The following is a 20,897-nucleotide window of genomic DNA, read 5'->3' on the forward strand; positions in this document are numbered from 1 at the left end:
GTGGGCTCTGCAGTGTGCATTCCACCCTTCTAGAATGTGGAGCACTCCAGCCTCTCTGCCATTATGATAAGGTCTTAAATACTGGAGCCCCTTTTTTTGCTTTGGCCCCAGAGATTGTGGTTGCTCCTGTCCTTGGTGCTTCATCCCACGGCTCTGGAGGTGTGTGAGAAGAGGAGAAGGTGGGATGGTGCCACTGCAGCCTCACAGCATGGGAGCAGCCCTGGAGTGGCTTTCCTGGGAGGTTCATGGCCTTGCTGGTGCACCCAGAGGTACCAATGTCACTCTTCAAACTCTCCTTCTCTTTCCAAAACTCACAAAGCTCAATTGGTAAAGTCTTGCCTGCTCCCCCTGGATCTCTGCAGAAGGAGTGTATAAACTGATGATTCTGTTTCCAGGCACAAAAGAGAATTGTAAGTATTGTTAGTGTTGGGTGGTAGTCATGTTCCTGGTTGGTGTTTGGGTTTTTTTCAGTTGAGAAAAATCTTCATTTCTGTGCTCTCTTTATTGGTTGTTTGGGTCAGAAGTTCATTTTGAGAAGCATACATGGAACAATTTATTTTTATCTGTCTAAATACCTGCATGTATATGTGCGTATACATTGCATTTATAAACATTGTTATTGACAGGATTTGAAAAATTGTATTTCTAAAAAGTGGTGAGTTTTAAAGCATGGATCTTGACTATGGGTGGGAAAGAAGGAATGTTTGGAAACTTTTGAGATGGATTGGAGATGCCAAACAACAAAAGTTGGTGAAGCTTGGGAGTCTCCTCTAAGGCCAGTTGTACAGGTTCCATAATTAAATATAGTATTCAGTCAAAACTACCATTGAATGTCAACTTGAAACACTATTTTTAAAAAAAATTCAGGCTTGTCATTTTTGTGTCAGAAATGGAACAGCAGCTAACAACTTAGTGTTCCTGTCATTGGGAACTGGGTTTTGTGGTGAAAGTTCATGAAGTACTTTGAAACCTCCTGAGCCTCAGAAGAGATGTCCTGTTACTGTGAGCATGTGATGCTTTCAGGGTCATTTAAAAGATGATGGTCTCTGGAGCTCTGTAAATCAGGGATATGTGCTCACACTGGAAGATGGGATTTGCTTGCTGTAGTCCTACAGGGATAGATGGATGAGGAATAAATTGCATGTTGGGGGTATAATTGTAGAGGGCAGGTATCTCTTATTTTTTTGTAATTAATACGTGGAACCCTTAGTGTCAGAGCCACAGTGTCATATTTAAACCTCGGGGTAGAAGGGAGAATATTTTTCAAATGATGAACCTGAAAAGATGAGACCTTGCAAAGGGAGTGTGGACAGAGCAATATGAAACGTGGGGCTGCACTCACTGTCTCGTGTCTGTGATATTTCAATAGCACTAATAGCCATCTGATGAAAGTATAAACTCAGTGATTTTGTGCTTTTGCCAAATTACTATGGAAGTGTTGACAAAACAGCTGGGGAAGTCATTCATCACATTTTTCTGAAGTCACTCATGAGATTCTTTTCTTTTTAAATTTAACTGCATGGCTTTTTCTTGAGGTATCTTTTTTTTTCTTTTACGGTAATCTGGGTTTGCTGAACATTAAGGTTTTGAAGACGGGTTTAAAGCTGATAATCAATGGAAAAATATGTAACACAGCTGTACAATTTGCAAATTAGGGCTTGCTCAGAACTGTTCTGAAGTTGCTCCTTTAGTGAGGGCCACTAATGGGAATATAAGATGACGTCTTGATACTTCAACTCATTAGTTTTTAGGAGTTATAAAGATCTGTTGCAAAAGTAGAAGAGCACTTTTCCTCTGCTTTTGCTGTTTGAAGAGCTTTTTAATTAGAAGCCAATTTTGCTTGACCTGGTGGTGGAAACTCCTAGAAGGGCTGAAGACAAGAAGCAAAGTTTTGTCTTTGGGGACAGTGGAGGAGCTGTTTCATGTGGAACTGGGAGGTTCTGGAGAACAAATATGAGAGATGTGAGGGTCCAAGGGGCTCTGCTTGGGCACAGGGGCAGAGGAAACACTGGTGGGAGGCACCTCGTGTCTGAGTGCACCATGGAGGACCTGGCAGGGCTGCATGCACTTGCACTGTGGAATTTTTATTTCTTTGTTTTCCTCTAGTAATGAGTATTAAGTTCATTATAAGGGCTGGTTTTTCTTTTCTTTTTTTTTTCTTTTTCTCTTTTTTTCTTCTCAGTAGGATTTTGGTTTGCACTTCAAATACAATTTCAAAGTGAAACTTGGGCTGCGAGGCTTCCTCATGACAGAGATGAAACCCACGGGGATTTCTGTCTGAGGTCGAAGTAGAGATGAGATAAAAAACCCCTCTTTGTTTCAGGACAGTTTGAGTTGGAAGGGATCTTAAAGTTCAGCCAGTTCTGATCCCCTGCCATGGGCAGGGACACCTTCCACCTTCCACCATCCCAGGTGGCTCAGAGCCCTGTGCAACCTGCCCTGAACACTGCCAGGGATGGGGCATCCACAGCTTTTCTGGGCAACCTGTGCCAGGGCCTCACCACCCCCACAGTAAAGATTTGTTCCAAATACCTAATCTAAACCTGCCCCTTTCAATGGTTTAAAGCCATTCCCCCTTGTCCTATCACTGTCTGCCCTTGCAGTATCAAAACAAATCAAAGAACTTGATGTCAGTGATACAATTCTGGAGGAAGAGGAGCCATGTAAGAGACAGACAGAGGTACAGGGTTCTGAGCTCCACCTCAGCCATGAGCTGTGTGAGGTGTGTTGGAGAGGGAAACCCCAGGAGCAGGAGCCCCTGGTACAGGATGTTAAAGGGGTTTGGGCACTTCAATGTAGTGCTGTGCAATGAGAATTGCAGGAAACTGGGGTAGACCTCTGACATGACCCTGAAGAGTGTAGAAAATACAATCTTTTAAGTAATCTTGATTGCTGTTTAAAAATCAGGTCCATTTGGTCAAGCTCTGAGCTTGAAATCTTGCTAATTTGTATTTATATATGTCAAGCTGTGCAGCTCATTCCTCATTCTTTGCTTCCTTTCAAAATTCATGCAGAATTGAATAAAAGGCCTCTGCTTGATAAAGTCTTTTAAAATTAATAAAATTCCCTTTGAGCATGCAAATTGGGTCATCTCTCTGCTTGCTGGAAATGTGAGGATTCATGTTGTTACCTGCTGCCATTTGCATTTCCAACATCCCCGATCTTTAAGATGAGAGCAACTGGATTATCCATATGGATGCCCCGGTGTGCTTTAACAGAAGGAAAATAGCTGCAGAAAGCTGGGTGTGCTCAGCCTGTGCCTTCTCTCCTGCTTCAGAAACAATGCAGGACCAATTCATTGAGCTTAAAAGGTTCTGATGAGGAAGTTTTGGCAGGAGGAGGTAACTCCAGGCTCTCCCAGCAGCTCCCTCTCTTTGGGCCAGGCTCCAGAGCTGCTCCTGGTCCAACAGGAGTGGCTGCAGCCATTGATCCCTGATGGCCACCATGGGGAACAGCATGACCACATTTCCTTTCAAAGCAGCACCTTGTGGTTGGTGTGTGCTGAAAACTCACTTTATTTTACCAGTTTGTTGCAGACTGGGGAATCTTTGTGGTAAAAAGTGCCTTGAGTAGCTTGTGATGTGCTGGGAATGCAGGATTCGTGTTGGTACACGCTGAGCTGGGTGCAGGATATCATGGGGTTCTTGGGTGTGGGTGGGGTGGCAGGTAAAATCCACCTAAAGAAAAAAAGGAAAATCTAAAGTTGCAACTGTCTAAGGGAGCTGCTGCAGGGCAGGGAGGGTGAGAGAACCCAGTGTGGGGCTTTCCCTGCTCTGGTCTGTGCCACAGCTGGGCAGCAGCAGTGGGAGCTGGCACTGGAGCAGATGAATAGGAGGGCAGAAATGAAAGGAGCAGGTCCATTGCCAGCTGTTAAAGCCAGGAGGGCAGAGGGTGGCTCTGAGCATGGAGCAGAAATCTGCACTGAGCCCTGCCCTTTCCTGGGCAGTGGAGGTGCTGCAGCCAGGCCTCTCCAGCACAGAAATAGCACTCCATCAGCCTGTCCCTTTTCCCAAATCCCACACCCTTGTTTTTCCATCACTTCCCAGGACTTTGCCACCACCTCCCCTGCTGTCTCCTGCCACTTCTGGATTTTTTCCCCTTTGGCAGGAAATGCCTGGCTTGCATGGCAGGCAAGATAGCAGTGCTGGTCCTGGCCTGGGAAAGGCCAGCTCAAATCCCCTAATTATAAACTTAATATGAGTTTTTGGGTGGGAGCAGGGAGACATAACCCACATCAGAGTGCAGTGCCATCGGTGCTGAGAGAGCTGAGCTGACAGAGCCACTGCAGGATGTGAGAGAAGGGAGTGGGACACTGGAGCAGGATTCTGCAGGGCAGGGATTGGGAGCTGCTGGCATCTTCAGCTTCTACCCAGCTGAGCACTCCAGGCACCACTTTGGATAAATATTTCCTTGAATTCTGCAGGACAGGAGTCTCAGACAGACACCAGGAAACCCTGAATCACCTTGTGTTCTCTGTAACACCCAGTGCATTTGCTCTGGAAGGAAAATGATTGCCAATAACTGGTGAAAGACACTGATCTGTTGTGAGCTGACTCAAAACCTCGTTGTTTGCGCTGTGCTTTGGCTGATAAACGTCACTGTTGAAATAAACTCCCTCTACAGTTTACAAAAGTGACGGTGCAGATGGGGCAGCTGCTCCAGCATTCCCTGGATAGTTTCTCAGTGACTTCAGGCTCTTTCAGCTTTCAAAACTATGTGCATCTTTTAAATCAGAGGGTTTAAAATGGCTGCTTTTTCTTGGAAGCATCACATCAAATAGCAAGAGAGAGATTTTTAAGGGCTGTCACTCTCAAAGTCAGAGATGTTTTCCAAAGAGGGCTCAATGCAAATTTTGGTTTCTGTCGAGTCTGACAAAGCCAAGAGAGCCCAGGCTGGAGGGTTTTATAACTCCTGCTGAGCGTCACTGTGTTCGTGTTTCCTGGCATTTAGAAACAGGTTTAGGACCAATTAATCAGAAGAACTTGCTCAACATAGCCTCTAGTAATGGTGAGGGAGTATTTTCTTGGCTGAGCAGTTTCAGGAGAGGTGAGGGGTGTGTGTGTGTGCACGTGGTTTTGGAAAATACCCTGGGCTGGGTGTTTTATAATGAGCATCCGTAGTTTCCAACAGGAATTAAAAAAACTGATGATTTGGCAACTTTATGAAAACAACTTTCAAGGTGTGATCCCCTACATTCTGTGTTTTAGTAGAGTCACTTGGTCTCCTGCTGTCTTCTCTGTGCTAGCATACATTAGATTTCATAAGAAACAAAAGATCCAGTTGTTCTCCAGGATTTTTTCAGCCCACGGTAATCCAGGCCTGTGGACAGATCTGTTAGATGAGTTCTCAGGTTGAGCTGGTTCCTGTAAATCCTGAGATGTCCCAGCAACTGGTGGACTTCAGTCTAGGAAGAACACTGGTAGCTTCTGCCAAGGTAAATATTAATACCAGACCTGCTGTAACAATGGAAAAGTACATGGGTAGAAAAATCTTATCAACAGATTACAAAGATCACAGTGCAATCGACTTCAGATAAGTGTGTTTCAATGGGGATCTCTTTCTTTCACTTCTGATTGCTCCTTCATTGCAGTTCAGCTCTCTGCAGCAGCAGCGGATGTGGCTGAGTCATCAGAAGCTCCAGGTCCTCTGTGAGCACGGGGTAAATTCCAAACCCTTGTAGCAGGAGGGGGAGAGAAATTCAAGAAAAGCTCCCCTCCCCAGCTTTCTGCACTCTTTGTGGTGTCAGCTCACATCAGGACCAGCTCAGGGGAGCCTCAGACTGGCTGAAGCAGCAATGTGATGCCTTGCTCTGAGTTTACACTGCCCCTTAACTTTAGAGTCTTGAAATAAGATTAGAAAGACACATTGCAGGCCATCCTTCAAAGAAGATTTGGGTGGAGGAAGCTTCCTGCAAGCCAATACCCGGGGGCGGGAGCTCAGCTGGGAGCTGTGGTGTCACTGGGCACAGCCCCATGTCCCTCACCAGCTGCATCTCCTGGTGCTGCCTGGGGCACCCGGGGCTCTCCGGTGCCTGTGGCCTCAGGGAAGTGTTCCTTTCCTGAGCAAACTGCTGCACCTGCTTTTTATTTCGTAATAGAGGGGAAAACCCCAATTCCAGGTGTATTTCTTTGGTGTGGTGTGTAAGAGCACAGCAGGCAGTAGTGTGGGAAGTGAGCTGGTAAATGCAAATCAGCAGCTCCATCTCCTCAGGATGTTTACCCTGGTTTGTTCAGCATAGTTCTGTCATTACTGTCCTGCCATTAATTACTGCTAGGATTTCAGTTCAATTCCTGGACACACAGGGGTATTACTTAAATGTAACACAAATAATAATGGTAATCTATGCAGGACTGTGAAGGGCTCCGGGACTCACCTGTCCCAGCTCACCTGTCACAGACATCTTTTATGAAAAATCCTTTCCTTAGGATTTTTCCTCCTGAGAAGCTGAGAGGCCTCAGGAACAAAATGCAAACATTGATTATCTGCTGCTGTGGAATGCAACAGGTGCATCTGTGATTGGTCTCATGTAGTTGTTTCTAATTAATGGCCAATCACAGCCCAGCTGGCTCAGACACAGAGCCCGAGCCACAAACCTTTGCTATCATTCTTAGCTAGCCTGATAAAATCCTTTCTTCTATTATTTTAGTGCAGTTTTAATGTAATATATATAATGAAATAATAAATCAAGCCTTCTGAAACATGGAGCCAGATGCTCATCTCTTCCCTCATCCTAAGACCCCTGTGAATACTGTCACATTCATCTGCATGTCTCTGCCACTGTTTATATTCCTGTGTTTCATCCTCAGAATATAATATAGCAGATAGAATATAGTATAGTATTATAGAATATAATATCGACATAAACAGAACAGACAATTGGGGATTCGAGCATCATAAAGTCACCCCAGGACACTGCTCTATTGAGATAAGTCAGCAGACTGTGCTAAGACAAATGTCCAGGATCACGCACAGAGCCTTTGGTGTAGCTGGGGCTCCCCTAAGCCCCCACCTGGCACAGGTTTGTGACAGGTTTGTACAATCCCCGTGTGACCGCGGGCAGCGGCGGTTCCGCTGGGACACTGGCGACAGCCGAGATTGCCCTCTGCTGGTTTATCCCAGTCCAAGGAGCCCTGTTTTCCACTGCCACGCAGCTCCTCTTTGCTATAAGGAGTTATTCCCCAGCCCTTTTCCTAGCTGTTAGCCCTAACACAGCTTTTTAGGATGCTGCAGCTCCTGTTTGGTTTTTGATTCCCTGGAAGCTGCAGTTCTCTGCTGCAGCACAAACCCAAATCTTAATTATTGTTTTTAAATGTTACTGGTAATGCCAAATCACTAATTTTCAGAACTAACTCTTAGAAACTTCTGTAACTTCTCCAAACTGGTTTTGCAAGTGAAGCAACTGCTAGGTTTTTAATTATTATTTGTATTAGTAGAATAAGATCCTTTGCTTAACACCATAACCTGGATGCTGATTCCAGCTGTCCTCAACAATTTCCCCCTTTCCTGCCCCAGCTGGGGCAGCTGCACTGAGCTGGCTGCAGGCCCTGAGCTGGGCTAAAAATAAGCTGCCAAAAAGGTTATTTTTAACCTGGATCAGTCCCTGCTGGGGTCACAGCCCGGCTGCCCAGGCTCTCACGTGGGTGTGGAGGAGCAGGGCATGGCAAGAAGGAGGTGTTGGGGAGCTGGGGGCTGTTTGAAACCTGAGCGCTCCTGGAAGGTGCTCCTTGGGTGGATATTCCTGCCCAGAACTCAGGAATTCCACACCCAGCCCCATCCCCAATACCTGCTCTCTTTCTAAAAGCCATTTCCAGGACAAACATCACTGCTGACAAAGCTCCTGCAGAATTTCAGCACTTTTTGGTGGTGATGTCCTTTGTGGGTGACTTCTCCCAGAGTAAATTCTGGTCAAGTTTTCTACTTGCAGTGGTTCTGTCTGGCTCAAATGTTTGTAAATGTCTCTCAAGTAGAATGTCTCTCAAGTATGTAGAACAGGAGAGAACAGTTGATGCAAATCCCACTTTAGTTTTGCTGTGCCAGGTGTGCCAAAGGTGGATGGTCAGAGGAAGGTCTGACAGCTCATGCTATGCATAGCACTGCAGTCAATTCAGTATTTAAATCACAGCTGATGTGATATTGCACCATTTAACTAATTTCTGGTGCCATCCTGCTCTCCCACAAGTCATAAGGAGGGAAAAGTTTGGGCAATTTTTTGGGGGTCTACTTATTGTACTAAAATTTGCCTTTGCTTTGGGGATATAGAAGACTGAAGGACTCTGTTAGGTGATCAAGATGGATTTAATCCTTTCAATTTCTTTAAGAGAGCTAATAAGAAAGATGGAGACAGACCTTTTAGTAGGACCTGTAGTGACAGGACCCAGGGTAATGGTTTTAAACTGAAGGAGGGCTGACTTAGATACAACAATGAAATGTTTACAGTGGGGGTGGTAAAACGCTGGCACAGGCTGTCCAGGGAGCTGGTAGGTGTCTCATCCCTGGAAACATTCAAGGTCAGGTTGGATGGGGCCCTGAGACACCCTGATCTAGTGGGAGATGTCCCTGTTTATTACAGGAGGGTTGGACCAGCTGAGCTTTAAAGGTTCCTTCCAGCTGAAGAGTTCTGTGATTGCAGAGGTTGTGCTGGCTCCCTGGGCCCAGAGCTGAGGAGCTGTGAGTGTGCCTGGCTGGGATGGCTCTGTGATGCACAAACACACCCAGAGCCTCAAGGGCGGCCTCAGCGTGTTTCCCATTCCTGCATCTATCTATGAATATAAATTTTAAACATACATTAAGCAGGACTTTGCACATTAAAAAGAAATCCTTGCACTGTGTTTCCATGGGAGAGGAGGGATCTCCTATTTCTGGTGCACTGTAATTTGTTAGGAAGTGAACTCTCTTGACTGGCTTTTGTATGTGCAGCTGATGTAAACAGGTTCCATGTGCTTTCTTTTCTTAGTCTTGGCATTTTATAGGCTTATCTTCATAGGTAGTATCAGCTTGATACCTTCTTCAGTGCTGTTTGTATAGAGTGTAAAATCCTGTAGCCTCTTATGGGTAATGATGGCAATTCTGCATCTGGCCTTCCTTGAGCTTTTCCTCGCCCCCTGCCTCTTGTAGCTGAAGTCCTGGTGCCACCCTGGCAGCCTCTCCTACTGCAAGGAGAACCTCACACAGCCCTCTCCTACTGCAAGTGCCTCACACAGCCCTCTCCTACTGCAAGGAGAGCCTTACACAGCCCTCTCCTACTGCAAGGAGAGCCTCACCCAGGGTTTTGCACTGGCCTGATGCAGGCAGGCAGAGACTAAATGCAGAATCCTTGTCCTGCCATCACTGGTGTTTCTGTGGTGTTTGCTTGTGCCTTTGGAGTGTGGGGGACTCCAGGGTACAAAAGCAGCAGTGTTGGGGTGGGGATGGACATTTGACCACTCGGGAAGGAGCATCCTCTGCTGACACCCCAGCACAGCCCATGGTTGCTCGAGTCCTCCTCTGCTGCAGGGCCTCTGTGAAATGCACTGTGAAATGACTTTTTAAACACACCTTGCCTCCTTTTCCTCATGCCCTCAGAAGCATCTGCCGGTGTAGGATTACAAGGTAAAGACAACGCAGCCCGTTGTGTTTGGGAGGGGCACACACAAAGTGGGGGTTCCTGCTCTGTCCCGTCCTGCCTACGTGGAGCCTCCTTCATCTTCAAAGCATTTTCCAGCCATGAACTAAGAGCACACGCATTAGCTGGGAGCACACACCCCTCCCTGAGCAGCTGATGCCGGCCACATCCCAGGAAAAACTTCCAGAATATGACACACCACTTTTGATGAAAATAAAATGATGCCATATTTCATCAGCTCTATTAGAAGTACTTAAGTAATTGAACTAATGAAACTTTAAAAAGCCTTTAAGAGACGAATGTGGTACACAACTTTGTTTCAAGTCTTTCCCCCCTGCCTCCCTTATTTTCCCTGTTGACCATCTTTTGTTGGCTTTTTGGGATCTGTTTGTTTTCCAGTGTGTGGTTTTGCTGGATTTTGTGTGTGTTATGTAGTTGATTTCTCTGCTTTGCAGCAATGGTACTGCTACAGTTTCTGCAGCAAAGGAAAGTATCATCTGCAACACAGCATGAGAATGACAGGAGTATCTCATCTTTCATGCCACTTTTTGCAAACATTGGGTTTTATTTCCATTGTGTGCATTGGCCTGTGCTGTGTGTGCCTGCCTTGCCTCTAGGCTGTGTTCACCTCTCACAGCTTCAACATGATTTCTTGTCCTCATGTGTTCCATCACACATCTCCACCATCCTTCCAGCTGTGATGTCCAACATCTGGCCCCTCTGAACCCATGCTGGCTCAATTCTTGTCCCACCACCCCTGTAGCCAGCTTGGGTATTGATCTCTCCTTTCCCTTTACCTTTTCCTTGAGCAGGGCAGTCCAGGTGAGGTGGGATGGGATGACAAGCTCTGCACAGAAATCCTGTCCAGGGCCATGTGCTCAGCTCCCTCACCCTGCCCTTTGGGAAAAGGGAACGGTGGCCCCCAAGCCATCATATCTAGTGGACTTTTTTGGGTGCCACGATGGAGCTTTCTGCTCCAGACACTCCCCAGTCCGCAGACACCCAGGATTGTCTGTGACCAACCACATCCAAAACATGAGATTTGTGACCCCAGCCCATTTCTGAGAGCTTTTATTCCAGGCTAAATGTATTCACTCTGGGTGCAGCTCACCTTTCTTGCCTCTGTTGCTTTTGCAGGGGAGGCAGATGAAGAAGCCTTTGCCGAGGAGTGCAGACGGAGAGGACAACACGCGCTGCCCTCCCAGCCCAGCAACCTGCGCCTGCTGAAGCCCCACAAGCCTGGCAGCTCGCCCCGCTTTGCACATTACGGTAGTGATGAGCTGGAAGAGCAGGACAAGAGCCGCGTTATGAGCAGCTTCGAGACCCCTATTTATTTATCAGGTGTGCACAAGCATGTTGGTGAGAAAGGTGCAGAGAAGGATCCATCACATAGTCAAAAGCCAAACGCAAAAAGCCACGCAAGAAGTTGGTGCTGTGTGTTGACTTAATGTTAGTGCCCTGGTAGATAATAAACAGCAGCTTGTTTGCCTTCATCCTGCTTTAGCTCTGATCTTCCATTTAGCCTAGATTCACTAACGCCCTGAGATATTTAAGGATCCAGGGCAAATACTGTTGTGCTGCTGAAGTGCCTGTGCTATTTGTTGTTAAAAGTGAAGGCATTTTAGAGGTTAACTCATCACAGTACTTTGCACATTCATTTACTTAAATTGTGCTTGGCTTCCTTGTCTAAGGAGAAGTTCAGCAAGTTGGTACTATTTCTGGAAGCTGCAGTTTTAGTCAACTAGATCCTAATAGAGGAGGCTGAGAACATTCAGGCAAACGTGGCAACGTGGCAATTGTCCGGGTTATTTTTGGAAGTAATTAGTCCTTTGATATATTTCCAGCCTGTAATTTTTTGGCAATGTAGTCCAGAGGCTATCTTGGACAATGAAGTCCTCGTAATTACTTGATTTAATTGGAACCTGTGGTCAGAGATCATCCAGGACTGCAAGGACAGGTTTTTGTGATACGTGAAAGATGCCTTTCTACTTGGATGCCCAAAGCAAGGACCCTTTTCATTAGTGTGAAATCAGGGGAAGTGCTGGGAAGTGTGAGCCTATGAGGCTTCTCAAAGTAAACACAGCACATGAAAAATATGCACTGTATCCCAAAACAGGTGCTCATGTACTCCCAGTGCTATACCAACTTCCAATGTGTTTATGAGCCTTTAAACCCAACAATGTCTTTTGGATGGAAGACCTAAGGATATTATGATAGACGGCACATTGAAAAAATAGAATAATTTAGATTAATATCTTCCTGACAAGTTGCTGTTTGTGTCTTTAAAGATGACCAAGTTGAATCTTTTTTTAAAAAAGAAGAAAGTTACAGAGGCCTGAGTGTAACCTCTGGGCTAATGTCCTGAAGCCTCCCATGCCAGGGCTACAGGTTTGGTCTCCTGTGTCTGTGGCTGGCAAAACAAAACCTTGGCTCTGCCTTTGGGCACACAAGGGCCTCTACAATCACAATATTTTGCAATGGATTCCAAGGAGCAGCTGAGTTTGACACGCACTGTGCAATTTTTGGAGTAATTTTTAAAATTGCTTAGGTCTTTCTGCTGTGAATTTATTTATGCTCCAAGACGCACAAGTTTGCAATTAAAATTAATTTCCAGAAGTATTAGTGCAATCACAAATGCTCTCTTCTACCAGTAGATTGTGAGTTGCCAAAACAGACTCAGGGTGAAAACTTGATTGCAGTAAGACTGAGATTTTACTGTTGCTTTAAATATTTTGCCTGCTGTTCCTCTGATGGACAGGGCTGCTGAAGGACTGGTCGAGTCAGTCATAAAAACCTACGTGAGTGTCTTAATCCCTCCCTGGGGAGTGTGTGCACGAGCCCTGGCCAGAAATGCCATTTCCCTTCATGGGTGTTCACCTCTGCTGAGTGCCTTGCCCAGCCAGCAGCTTCACCAGCACAGCTCTGTGATTCCAGAGCGCGCTCGGCTCGCTTGGCTTCTCACCGATCACTGCCGTGCTTACACGGGCCGGCGTCGGGAGAGAACGGCATCCTTTCTGCCTTGCTCCAAAGCCCTCTCAGCTCACTGGGAAACAGCTGAGTTCGATGGCCTCAATCCAGGTGCAGTTCCACCTTGAATCAGTTGTTTTTGCCACCACCAGTGTGGGGTTCTTGACAGCAGGGCCATGCAGCAGTTTTAGATGTTGTCCCAGTTGGAGCATCTCAAGCGAACCCTCAGTCATTGATGATTCACCTGCAGTGAAGTGGTTTTCTTTTCCCAGCTCTAGGAATGGGACTGTTTGAGTTTTGATTTTTAAGTCTGTAGGAAATTTAAATGAAGGAGAAGGGGATAGGTTTAATCTTGACTATGTGGTGGGAATCCCTCTGGAAGTGGCATCTCTCTAGTGCCCAAGAGGAAAGGCTGGCCAACTCCTTTAGACTGGCAATATCCAGAGGTGAGATGAATCCTCTACTTAGTCAGGATTGCCAGTTATCACAGTGGGTATTTAACTAAAAAATTGAGAGTTTAATTTAATTCTCCATCTACCATGGATGCTTTGTGTTTTGGTAGAAATTGCTCTGGAAACTGTTCTTGGTTCCATAATGGCCTTTTAGAATAAAACTTCACCTCTTGTGCTCTGAAGTTGCTGCATATATCAGACAGTTCTCTAGCTCCAAAAAGGAATTTTTGAAACAAGAATTCAGACACTGCAATTGATGTGCTCCTTGATAGTGTGATATACAGTTGACTGTGCAAAGTGGTGCTAATGCCAGCAGAGACCTGGGGATGGCAGCTGTTAATGCCAGAGGTAGTGATAACTACCCCTTAAAAACTACTGCTTTGGATTTGAGAGTTTTCGCCTTTATCCAGCAAGAATGATTGAAATGTTTAATTGTTCAAATAGCAAAAAAAATATGATACAAATTTCATTGTTTGGAAGATAATATTGCAAGGTTTGCTCTTCCTTTTCAAAGAAATAGCTTGCATTAACCTACAACTTACAACATTAATAATTCATTTTTTGCTGCATTTTCATCTGCTGGCATCTGTGAAGAGGAAACCACTCTAAAAGAACTACCTTAACTAATCTTGATCCTTTCCTGGCATGGTTTCCTCTGCTGGAAAGTTGAGCTGTTTGTAGTTCATTTCATCTTTAATTCAGTCTCTGTTCCTTTTACCAACGTGCAGTTTCCTGAATTACACTTTACTAACTAGTAACAGTGATGTGCTTTGTTATCCAAACTAATTACTTTATTATTCCATCACAAACTTCCTTTTGGGCATGTATTGGAAAGAGAAAGGAAAGCAAAGCCACTGATTTTTGTGGAAGTCTAACACATGAGGAGGTGCAGAGATGGAGTTTTCCCTCCCTTTGCCCCACATCCCCTGGCTGTAACTGTGCAAGTGGGATGGGATAACAGCTGTACCCGTGTGGGGCAGGGCTGGGAAGGCTGGCTGGTGGATTTAGAGTCTGGCTGGTCGATTTGGAGACTGGCTGGTGGATTTGGAGCCTGGCTGGTGGAATTGGAGCCTGGCTGGTGGATTTGGAGCCTGGCTGGTGGATTTAGAGTCTGGCTGGTGGATTTGGAGCCTGGCTGGTGGATTTGGAGCCTGGCTGGTGGATTTGGAGACTGCCTGGCTGCCCCCACGTTTAGCCCAGAGCTGCCTCCACTCATGGTGTTTTGGCTGCTGGTGCAAAATCATCTTGTTATCCATGCATTATCTTGTTACCCATCAAAGGCAGCTGGGCTGTGTGTGGAAAGGCTTCCATGGCTGCAGAGCCTTGCAAGCTTTTGCTCGCCATTTGGGAGTAAAACCTTGGAAATCCATTCAGTGCCGGTGTTATCCTAATTAACAGGAGGCATACAGGTGGTGTCTGGCTTGGTTTGTTCTTGTGGCAGTTCTAGGCAGAATTGGTAAAGAAAATGGTGTGGTGAGCAAGCAGGAAGAGGAAGGCCCCTGCAAGCTGCTAAAGCTTTTCAGTCCCCTAAAACATCAAAGCTGGGATTACATCACCAGGTTGGCCAGTGAAACTGGAGAACTCAGCCCTTGGATTTGACAGTGTGGATAATTGAATAGTGGAGCAGCATACCTAGACAGGGTGGGATGTTTTGTCACCCCAGGCCTTGACTGAAGGCTCCCTCTCCAGGATGCTCCGTGGCACAGGCAGGAGCTGTGGGTGAGGAGAGGAATTAGTAGGTCAGGTTGTGCTGTGTGCTGGGCAGTGGCTCAGGCTGAGGGGAGGGGATGTGAAAGTGCAAAGTTGTAATTGCAAATTGAGTCACACATGAAATTATACTTAAGCTGTGATCTGGGGTGAATTTTTACAATGGCCTGTGTGAGTGTGGTCAGTATAAAATAACAGAGGGTGGCTGCAATTCAGAAGTAAGCCAGCTGCCTTTGAAATAGCAGTTTATTGTTTTGACTAGAGAGAGATTTCTAAGATCAGAAAATTAGAAAGAGCACTACAAGAACCCAGCTTGAAAGTGCCTCACTGCCCTTTTAAAGCTCTGTGGGTGTTGGGGCCTTAGCTGCTTCCATGCTTTGAAAGGAGGCCACAATCTTTGCAAAAAGTTGGTAGATCTTGGAGAACATTTTCTTTGGAACTTAAGCAGAAATTGTGAATCTCTCCCAACCCCAGCCTCAATGTTTCACTCTGAAATTGGAAGGAGGCTCCTCCAAAGTCTTCACCCTGGCAAATCCTCTATAAAAATCGTGCCTTTATTGCTCACTGGTGTGGGTCAAGCAGCAGCAATGCTGGATGTTGATTATCAGCTGTGACTGAACACCTTGTTTCCTTCTGCTCACTCCTCCGCTGCTCTGTGCTGGCACAAGGAAGGTGGGGCAGACCCGTGGCCACTCTGTGCATCCTGGTAGGGCAGGCAGATGTCGGGCAGGGCAGGAAGAAGCAGGATGCCAGAAATGCACTGGGTAGGAGTGTCTTCCCCAGGACATTTGGGCTGCCCAATGTGTTCGCCTCCCTTGCAGCTGCCACCCAGGAATGTGATGAGTTTTACAGCCAGTGACTGAACAAACTCGTGACTTTGGGAGGTGCAGATGGCAGGGAAGTAGAAAGCCAGAAGGAAAGTCAATCTGGGACACAGCAGAGAAGCTTCCCAGTTTGTTTGGGTCCTTGTTGAGTGGTGGTTGAAGGAGTTGCACCTAAGTGTTTCTGGAAGTTGTTTTCAGCCTTCAGTAGCTTCATGAAAGCTGGAATAGCTCCTGAATGTGCTCCTTATGGCTCTTCCTGAAGTAGAAGAGAAGGGGATGACATGGAAGGAGTGGGTTAGCTGATGCTGTTTGTTTTAGACAAGAATTATCCAAGCAGTAAAGCAGGTGTAATTCCAACTGGTGTGGATTCTTGCTTCACCCATCTCTGCCCCTGGCAGCTGACAAAAGCAAGAAATCCCAACTTAGGGAGATTTCTATCTGCATTTGAGTGACTCTGTTTTCCAAACGTCACAGCTTGGCGAAGCTCTTGGCGACCTGTTCTCCCTCTGCCCCGTGAGGCATTTCTAGAGTTTGGGTGGCTAAAGATTGCTGCTGAGGGTGGAAATGTGAGCAGCCTTCTCCAAGGCCAGCACAGTTTGGCTGGAGCCAGGTCAGCCTGGCACTTACTATGGGAAGTTTCTATGGACACTTTGGGATGCTGGCGACTCTCCAGGCTCACTGCAGAGTGATCAGTCACGGGGCTGCTGCTTTCTAATTCAGATTTTATTGCCTCATGACTTTGGGGCTAGTCTTGTAACCAAGGCAGCTAAATATACTTTTAATTAGTGCTGGTTGAAGTATTGGAGTGAAATAGGCATTGAAGGGTTACATCTTTAGTGTGCAATTCTTATTTATCTTAGGAGCTGCTTCACTTGTTTGGATCAGGGTTTTGGCTGTTATCACCCAGCATCACTGGAGCAACAGACTGGCAAAGTTTGACCTATCCTTTCTTCTTAGGTGGGGGTAGAAAAGGAAATAGCAGACAGTGAAATTATTTATCACAGCAGGCTCAAAACAGAAAAGACCTGGCAGTTTTCTCTTGAGGAATACTCTGTGTTTGTGTGTTATCTCCTACTTTGGGCAATCTCTTTCTGTGTGTCAGTGATAACGCTTGAAAGATTTCCACTTTTCAGCCTTATCAAACCAGAGGCTGGTAGGAGGCCATGTTGTCAAATGCCTAAATATCTTCATGCCACAATATTTTAACATTTGAGTTGTTTCATTTATAAGACAATAAATTATGTGGCATTCACTTCAAGTCATAATTTACATTGACTCAGTATTTTTAAGAAACAGTTGCTAGAATTGCTTTCAAAATCTCAAGCATTTGAAGAAAATGGGAAAAAGTATTATGATATAAAACAGCAGCATCAAATGCTATCATGCCTGGATGTGGAAATCTTTTAGAAATACTGACACTGTTTTCAGAATGAAAAATGCAAAAAATTATGAAGCTAGTACCTGCTAGGGTTTAATGATCCTTTCCCAAATATCTGTGTGATTGTTTCATAGTTATTATGTGAGCTAGTTCTGATCAACTGATATGATGCTGGTTTTCCTTCCAGTAAAGGGAGGAATCCTCTGAATAACACCCCCAGATGACTGATTCTCAGGAATCAGGACATCTTTTCCTCCTCCTTTGTGGGAAAGCAGGGAAATGCTTGAGTCCCTCAGGGATGGGTGCCTTACTCAGTGAATTGAATGCAAAAGAATCCTATTTTTGGTGATGTGCAGGTGACCAAGGGGCTGATGTGGAAGGAAACTTCCTGGATGGAGTTCCTGGTGAGGAGATGTTCACACAGTGAACAGGGACAGGAGTTTAGCTCAGGAGGTGACAGAGTGCAGGGAAAACCCAGTGTCATCTGCAATTCTGCTAAGCACCACCAGTTTCTCTCTTCCTTAAACAAGAACACTGGTTTCCACTCTAACTTTGTGCAGGCTGATCGCTCATGGCACAATTTCTAAATAAATATCCTGCCCCTTGACTCAGGTAATTACTAAAGATGAAGTCATGCTGTGGGTACAGCACAGGAGCTAGAGTGATAACCTAGAACAGTTTCCCATTGCTGCAATGAATGTATTTCCTCTAAGCTTTTGGTAATGTCTCAAATGGTTTTAGCCAAAAGACTTAGCTTGTGCTTCTCCCCAAGTCTTAAACTTAAACTGAAGAACTTCAGCTCTGCTGTGGGCACATCTCTAACTGTGCTTGGGAGGAGCTCTGCTGAGGAGCAAACTGCAGCCACAGTGTGGCTTTGTACTCCCCCAGCCTCCCACCACTTCCTTTTCCTGTCTTAATTTTGCTATTGAAAAATTGATGAAGAACCAGGTGCACTGGTGAAACTGCTCCCTTGGGGCCATCTCTGCCTGCCTGCTGACAGGACAGAGGAAAAAAAAAGAGATTTCCATAGAGGCAGAGCTGTGCCTTTTCAAAGAGCCATTCCTCTGACTCCCAGCCCTGCCTCTCAGCTGGATTGCAGGGGCTGCTCTGCTCTGTGCCTGCCCTGGCCACTGGACTGTGCTGATTTCCAGTGACAGAGCACCACTGAGCTGAAAGATCCCTCCAGCTGCCTCAAAACATCACAGAGTGATTGTCTGAGGGAATCTAAACTGGCTCTCAGTTTAGATTTATGAGTGCGCCCAGGTAGATGTGGTGGCTCACACAGTTCACTGCCCGTGCAAGTCTGCCAGCAAGTTGATTTTACTGCAAGTTTGGAGGAAAAGGTGTGATGCTGAGCACAGACCTGTTTTACACACATCTCTGTGGGGGTAATAAACCATTGGAATGATGATCACATGGCTGGAAGCTTGTGCCTACTGAACCTGTAGCAAATAATTGCTGCTTGAACTCAATGCTTTCATGCACCATTGGGGCTGCAGTTGAATATAACCTGTGGTGCATAGTTAAGCATGAGCAGGCTGATGACCAGCATATAAAATATATATTGGTAAACACTGAGCACCTTCTTATTTACTCAGGATTCTTGGCATTCCCTAGTCTTAAAATGGAAATGCAAATATAGTGGTAACTCTGACTATTATGAGCAGGAAATGCCAGTACTTAAATTGCTCCTGCTGCATAAGTCTTATTTATTGCTTCCTTTTTGAAAATTATTCTGGTTTTGCATGTGCTCTGATTTTGAAGCTTTTCCTGAATGGCTTTGAAGTATTTTGAAAGTTCTCCAGATCTTTTAAAACTTCAAAGATTGGTAGTATTTTCTTTCTATCCTATGTAAGGGATACAGTAGAATGGGGGATATAGTGGAAATGGCAATTTAAAAAAAAAAAACAAAAACCAAACAACACATTAGGAAGCCAGACCTTTTCTTTAATGTTCTTTAAACCATTCAGAGAACATGTGCTTTTGCTAGAGAGAAAAGTCTGTGAATGCTGTGAAAAGTGTTTTACAAGCCATGTTTCCTCAGGATACAAAGAAGGCAGCAAGAGGAGGAAGCAGAAGCAGAGAGAGGAACTGAAGAAGAAGAAGTCAACCAAAGCGAGTTACTAAAATGGACTTCTCTGCTATGCCAATACCTTTAAAATAATGACAACAACTTCATGTACCTTCGAGCACACCTCTTTTTTGTGTATATTTTTTGATTGTTCACACTGCTACCAAGGAAGTGACTCATGTTTAAAACTGTACTAAAATTGCACTATGTTATTCCTTTTAGTTTCACGGAGTGGCTTTCTTGCCCGTTCAGGTTGGGGAATTCAGACGAGGCAGGTCGTGGTTAGACTGTGTCATGTTGGAAGATTGGAAAGAGTTACAGAATTTCTTACCTCTTCTTCCCTGGGACTAAGGCAACTCTAGCCTAGTGTTTGTTATTTGTCTTGTAGGATATAAAAGGCAAATGCCTGCTTGTTTGGTCACTGGCATCAAATCAGGCCTGTTGAAAGAAGAGTCCTGTTCACTCATGTTGTTGGGAGTGGGACTGAGACATGAGCTCTTATAGGGTAATTTATGTGAGATTAATAAGTGACTTTTATGGTTGGGTTTTTGGGTTTTTTCCCCCAGGCTGGGCAGTTCTGTCCCTATTAAAATGTTCCCTCATATTAAATTGCATCTTGAAGTTATATTTTCAGATTTTAAGTAATGATGGTCTCCTGTAAGCACTCCTACTGATTTCTTTAGGCTTAGTTGACTCCTGATGAATCATTTAGTGAAATCATTCCTTGTTTTAAAAGTTTATTTTCAGAACCTAGAGACAAATGATCCAAGTGCTACTTTAAAACTGCTCTTTGTTTCTCCTGAGTAGGTTTTAGATAACAAACATTTTTTCAGCATCCGTTTTAGATTTTATCAACTTGTTCTGCAAAGAACTTACACCTTTATGTATGAAAGCATTTTGCATCGGTTTTATTGCAGGACTATTTTTTTTTTAGCTTGAAAAGATGTCTTAGATTTAAAAGAAATACATATTTCCTGGCAAGATGACTTCCTTGCTTCCCATACTCGTCTCATGTGCATGACACATTGCTGCTCTTAACCTTTTGGTGTGTACAGAGCCCCTCTGTTGTTGCCTTAAGCATTCACCTGCATGTTTCTTGTCAGTGTGTTGTCTCCTTTTTTAACCTCCAGGTAGGAGTTAGCAGCTTATGGTTTTGTTTTGTTTCTTTTGTCTTCCTCTTGCCAATATGTTGTTGATGTAACAGCCTTAAACCTGGCAATATTGAAAGTCCACAGTTCCTGGAGAAACTCACTCATCCTAACGTTTCAAAGATGCAGGAATGCACATAATGATGGTGTAAGAGAGGAACTAAACAGAAAAGCCAAAGTCTGCATTCTGGCATGGTTTGATATAACAAATTCTGGTGTCTCTGGTATCTGAATGGTTTAGCTTCAATTACCCAATGTAACCCTCTGCAGGCACCATATAACATACAATAACCATTTGTGAACTCTCTTAGGGTCTGTAAATTATTGTTAAAATTAAATAAGGACTGAGTACCGGTTTTCTGTCACTTAAGTACCACTTTTTTTTTTTTTTTATGCAGTGTTACTAATATTTAAAAATAAAGAAAATCTGCCTTTATGCTTTGTCCTCTTGCACTGTGCTGTAGACTGGCATCAGTTGTCTGGTTCACTCCCATTAAAGTTCAGGCTGTAAGCGTAGGGGGACAGTCCTCATTCACACAACGCCCACCAGCATTCCAGGTAATTCCTTTTGTTAAATCCATGAGCAAGTCAATACAGTCCCTGTGTCAAATGGCTGATACTGGAAAATGAGGGTTCATTCTGGCTGGAAACATCACTATGAGGAGTGTGTGTATACTTCAAGCAGAGCTTGCACATTTGCCATGCAAGGAATATTCATCCTGGATAATGCACAACATTGAACTGCATCC

At 44.9% G+C, this 20,897-nt stretch overlaps 1 protein-coding gene across 4 annotated transcripts in view; it reads left to right on the forward strand.

The window, feature by feature from the left end:
• The window catches only part of DNAJB6 (DnaJ heat shock protein family (Hsp40) member B6), a 58,314-nt gene extending 37,730 nt beyond the window's left edge, over nucleotides 1-20,584 (forward strand). For 2 of the 4 annotated variants that reach the window (XM_074552400.1, XM_014269254.3), the window contains exons 9-11: nucleotides 9,562-9,588; nucleotides 10,739-10,942; nucleotides 18,974-20,584. In XM_074552400.1, the coding sequence (XP_074408501.1) occupies nucleotides 9,562-9,588; nucleotides 10,739-10,942; nucleotides 18,974-19,056 (314 nt within the window). In that variant the 3' untranslated portion in view covers nucleotides 19,057-20,584. Of the gene's footprint in view, nucleotides 1-9,561; nucleotides 9,589-10,738; nucleotides 18,882-18,973 lie in introns of those variants that run through there. The other 2 variants (XM_074552587.1, XM_074552530.1) reach the window with 2 other exon arrangements.
• The last annotated feature ends 313 nt before the right edge of the window (nucleotides 20,585-20,897 follow it).

Source organism: Zonotrichia albicollis, chromosome 1, assembly GCF_047830755.1.
Source record: "Zonotrichia albicollis isolate bZonAlb1 chromosome 1, bZonAlb1.hap1, whole genome shotgun sequence".
NCBI classification, from domain to species: Eukaryota; Metazoa; Chordata; class Aves; order Passeriformes; family Passerellidae; genus Zonotrichia; species Zonotrichia albicollis.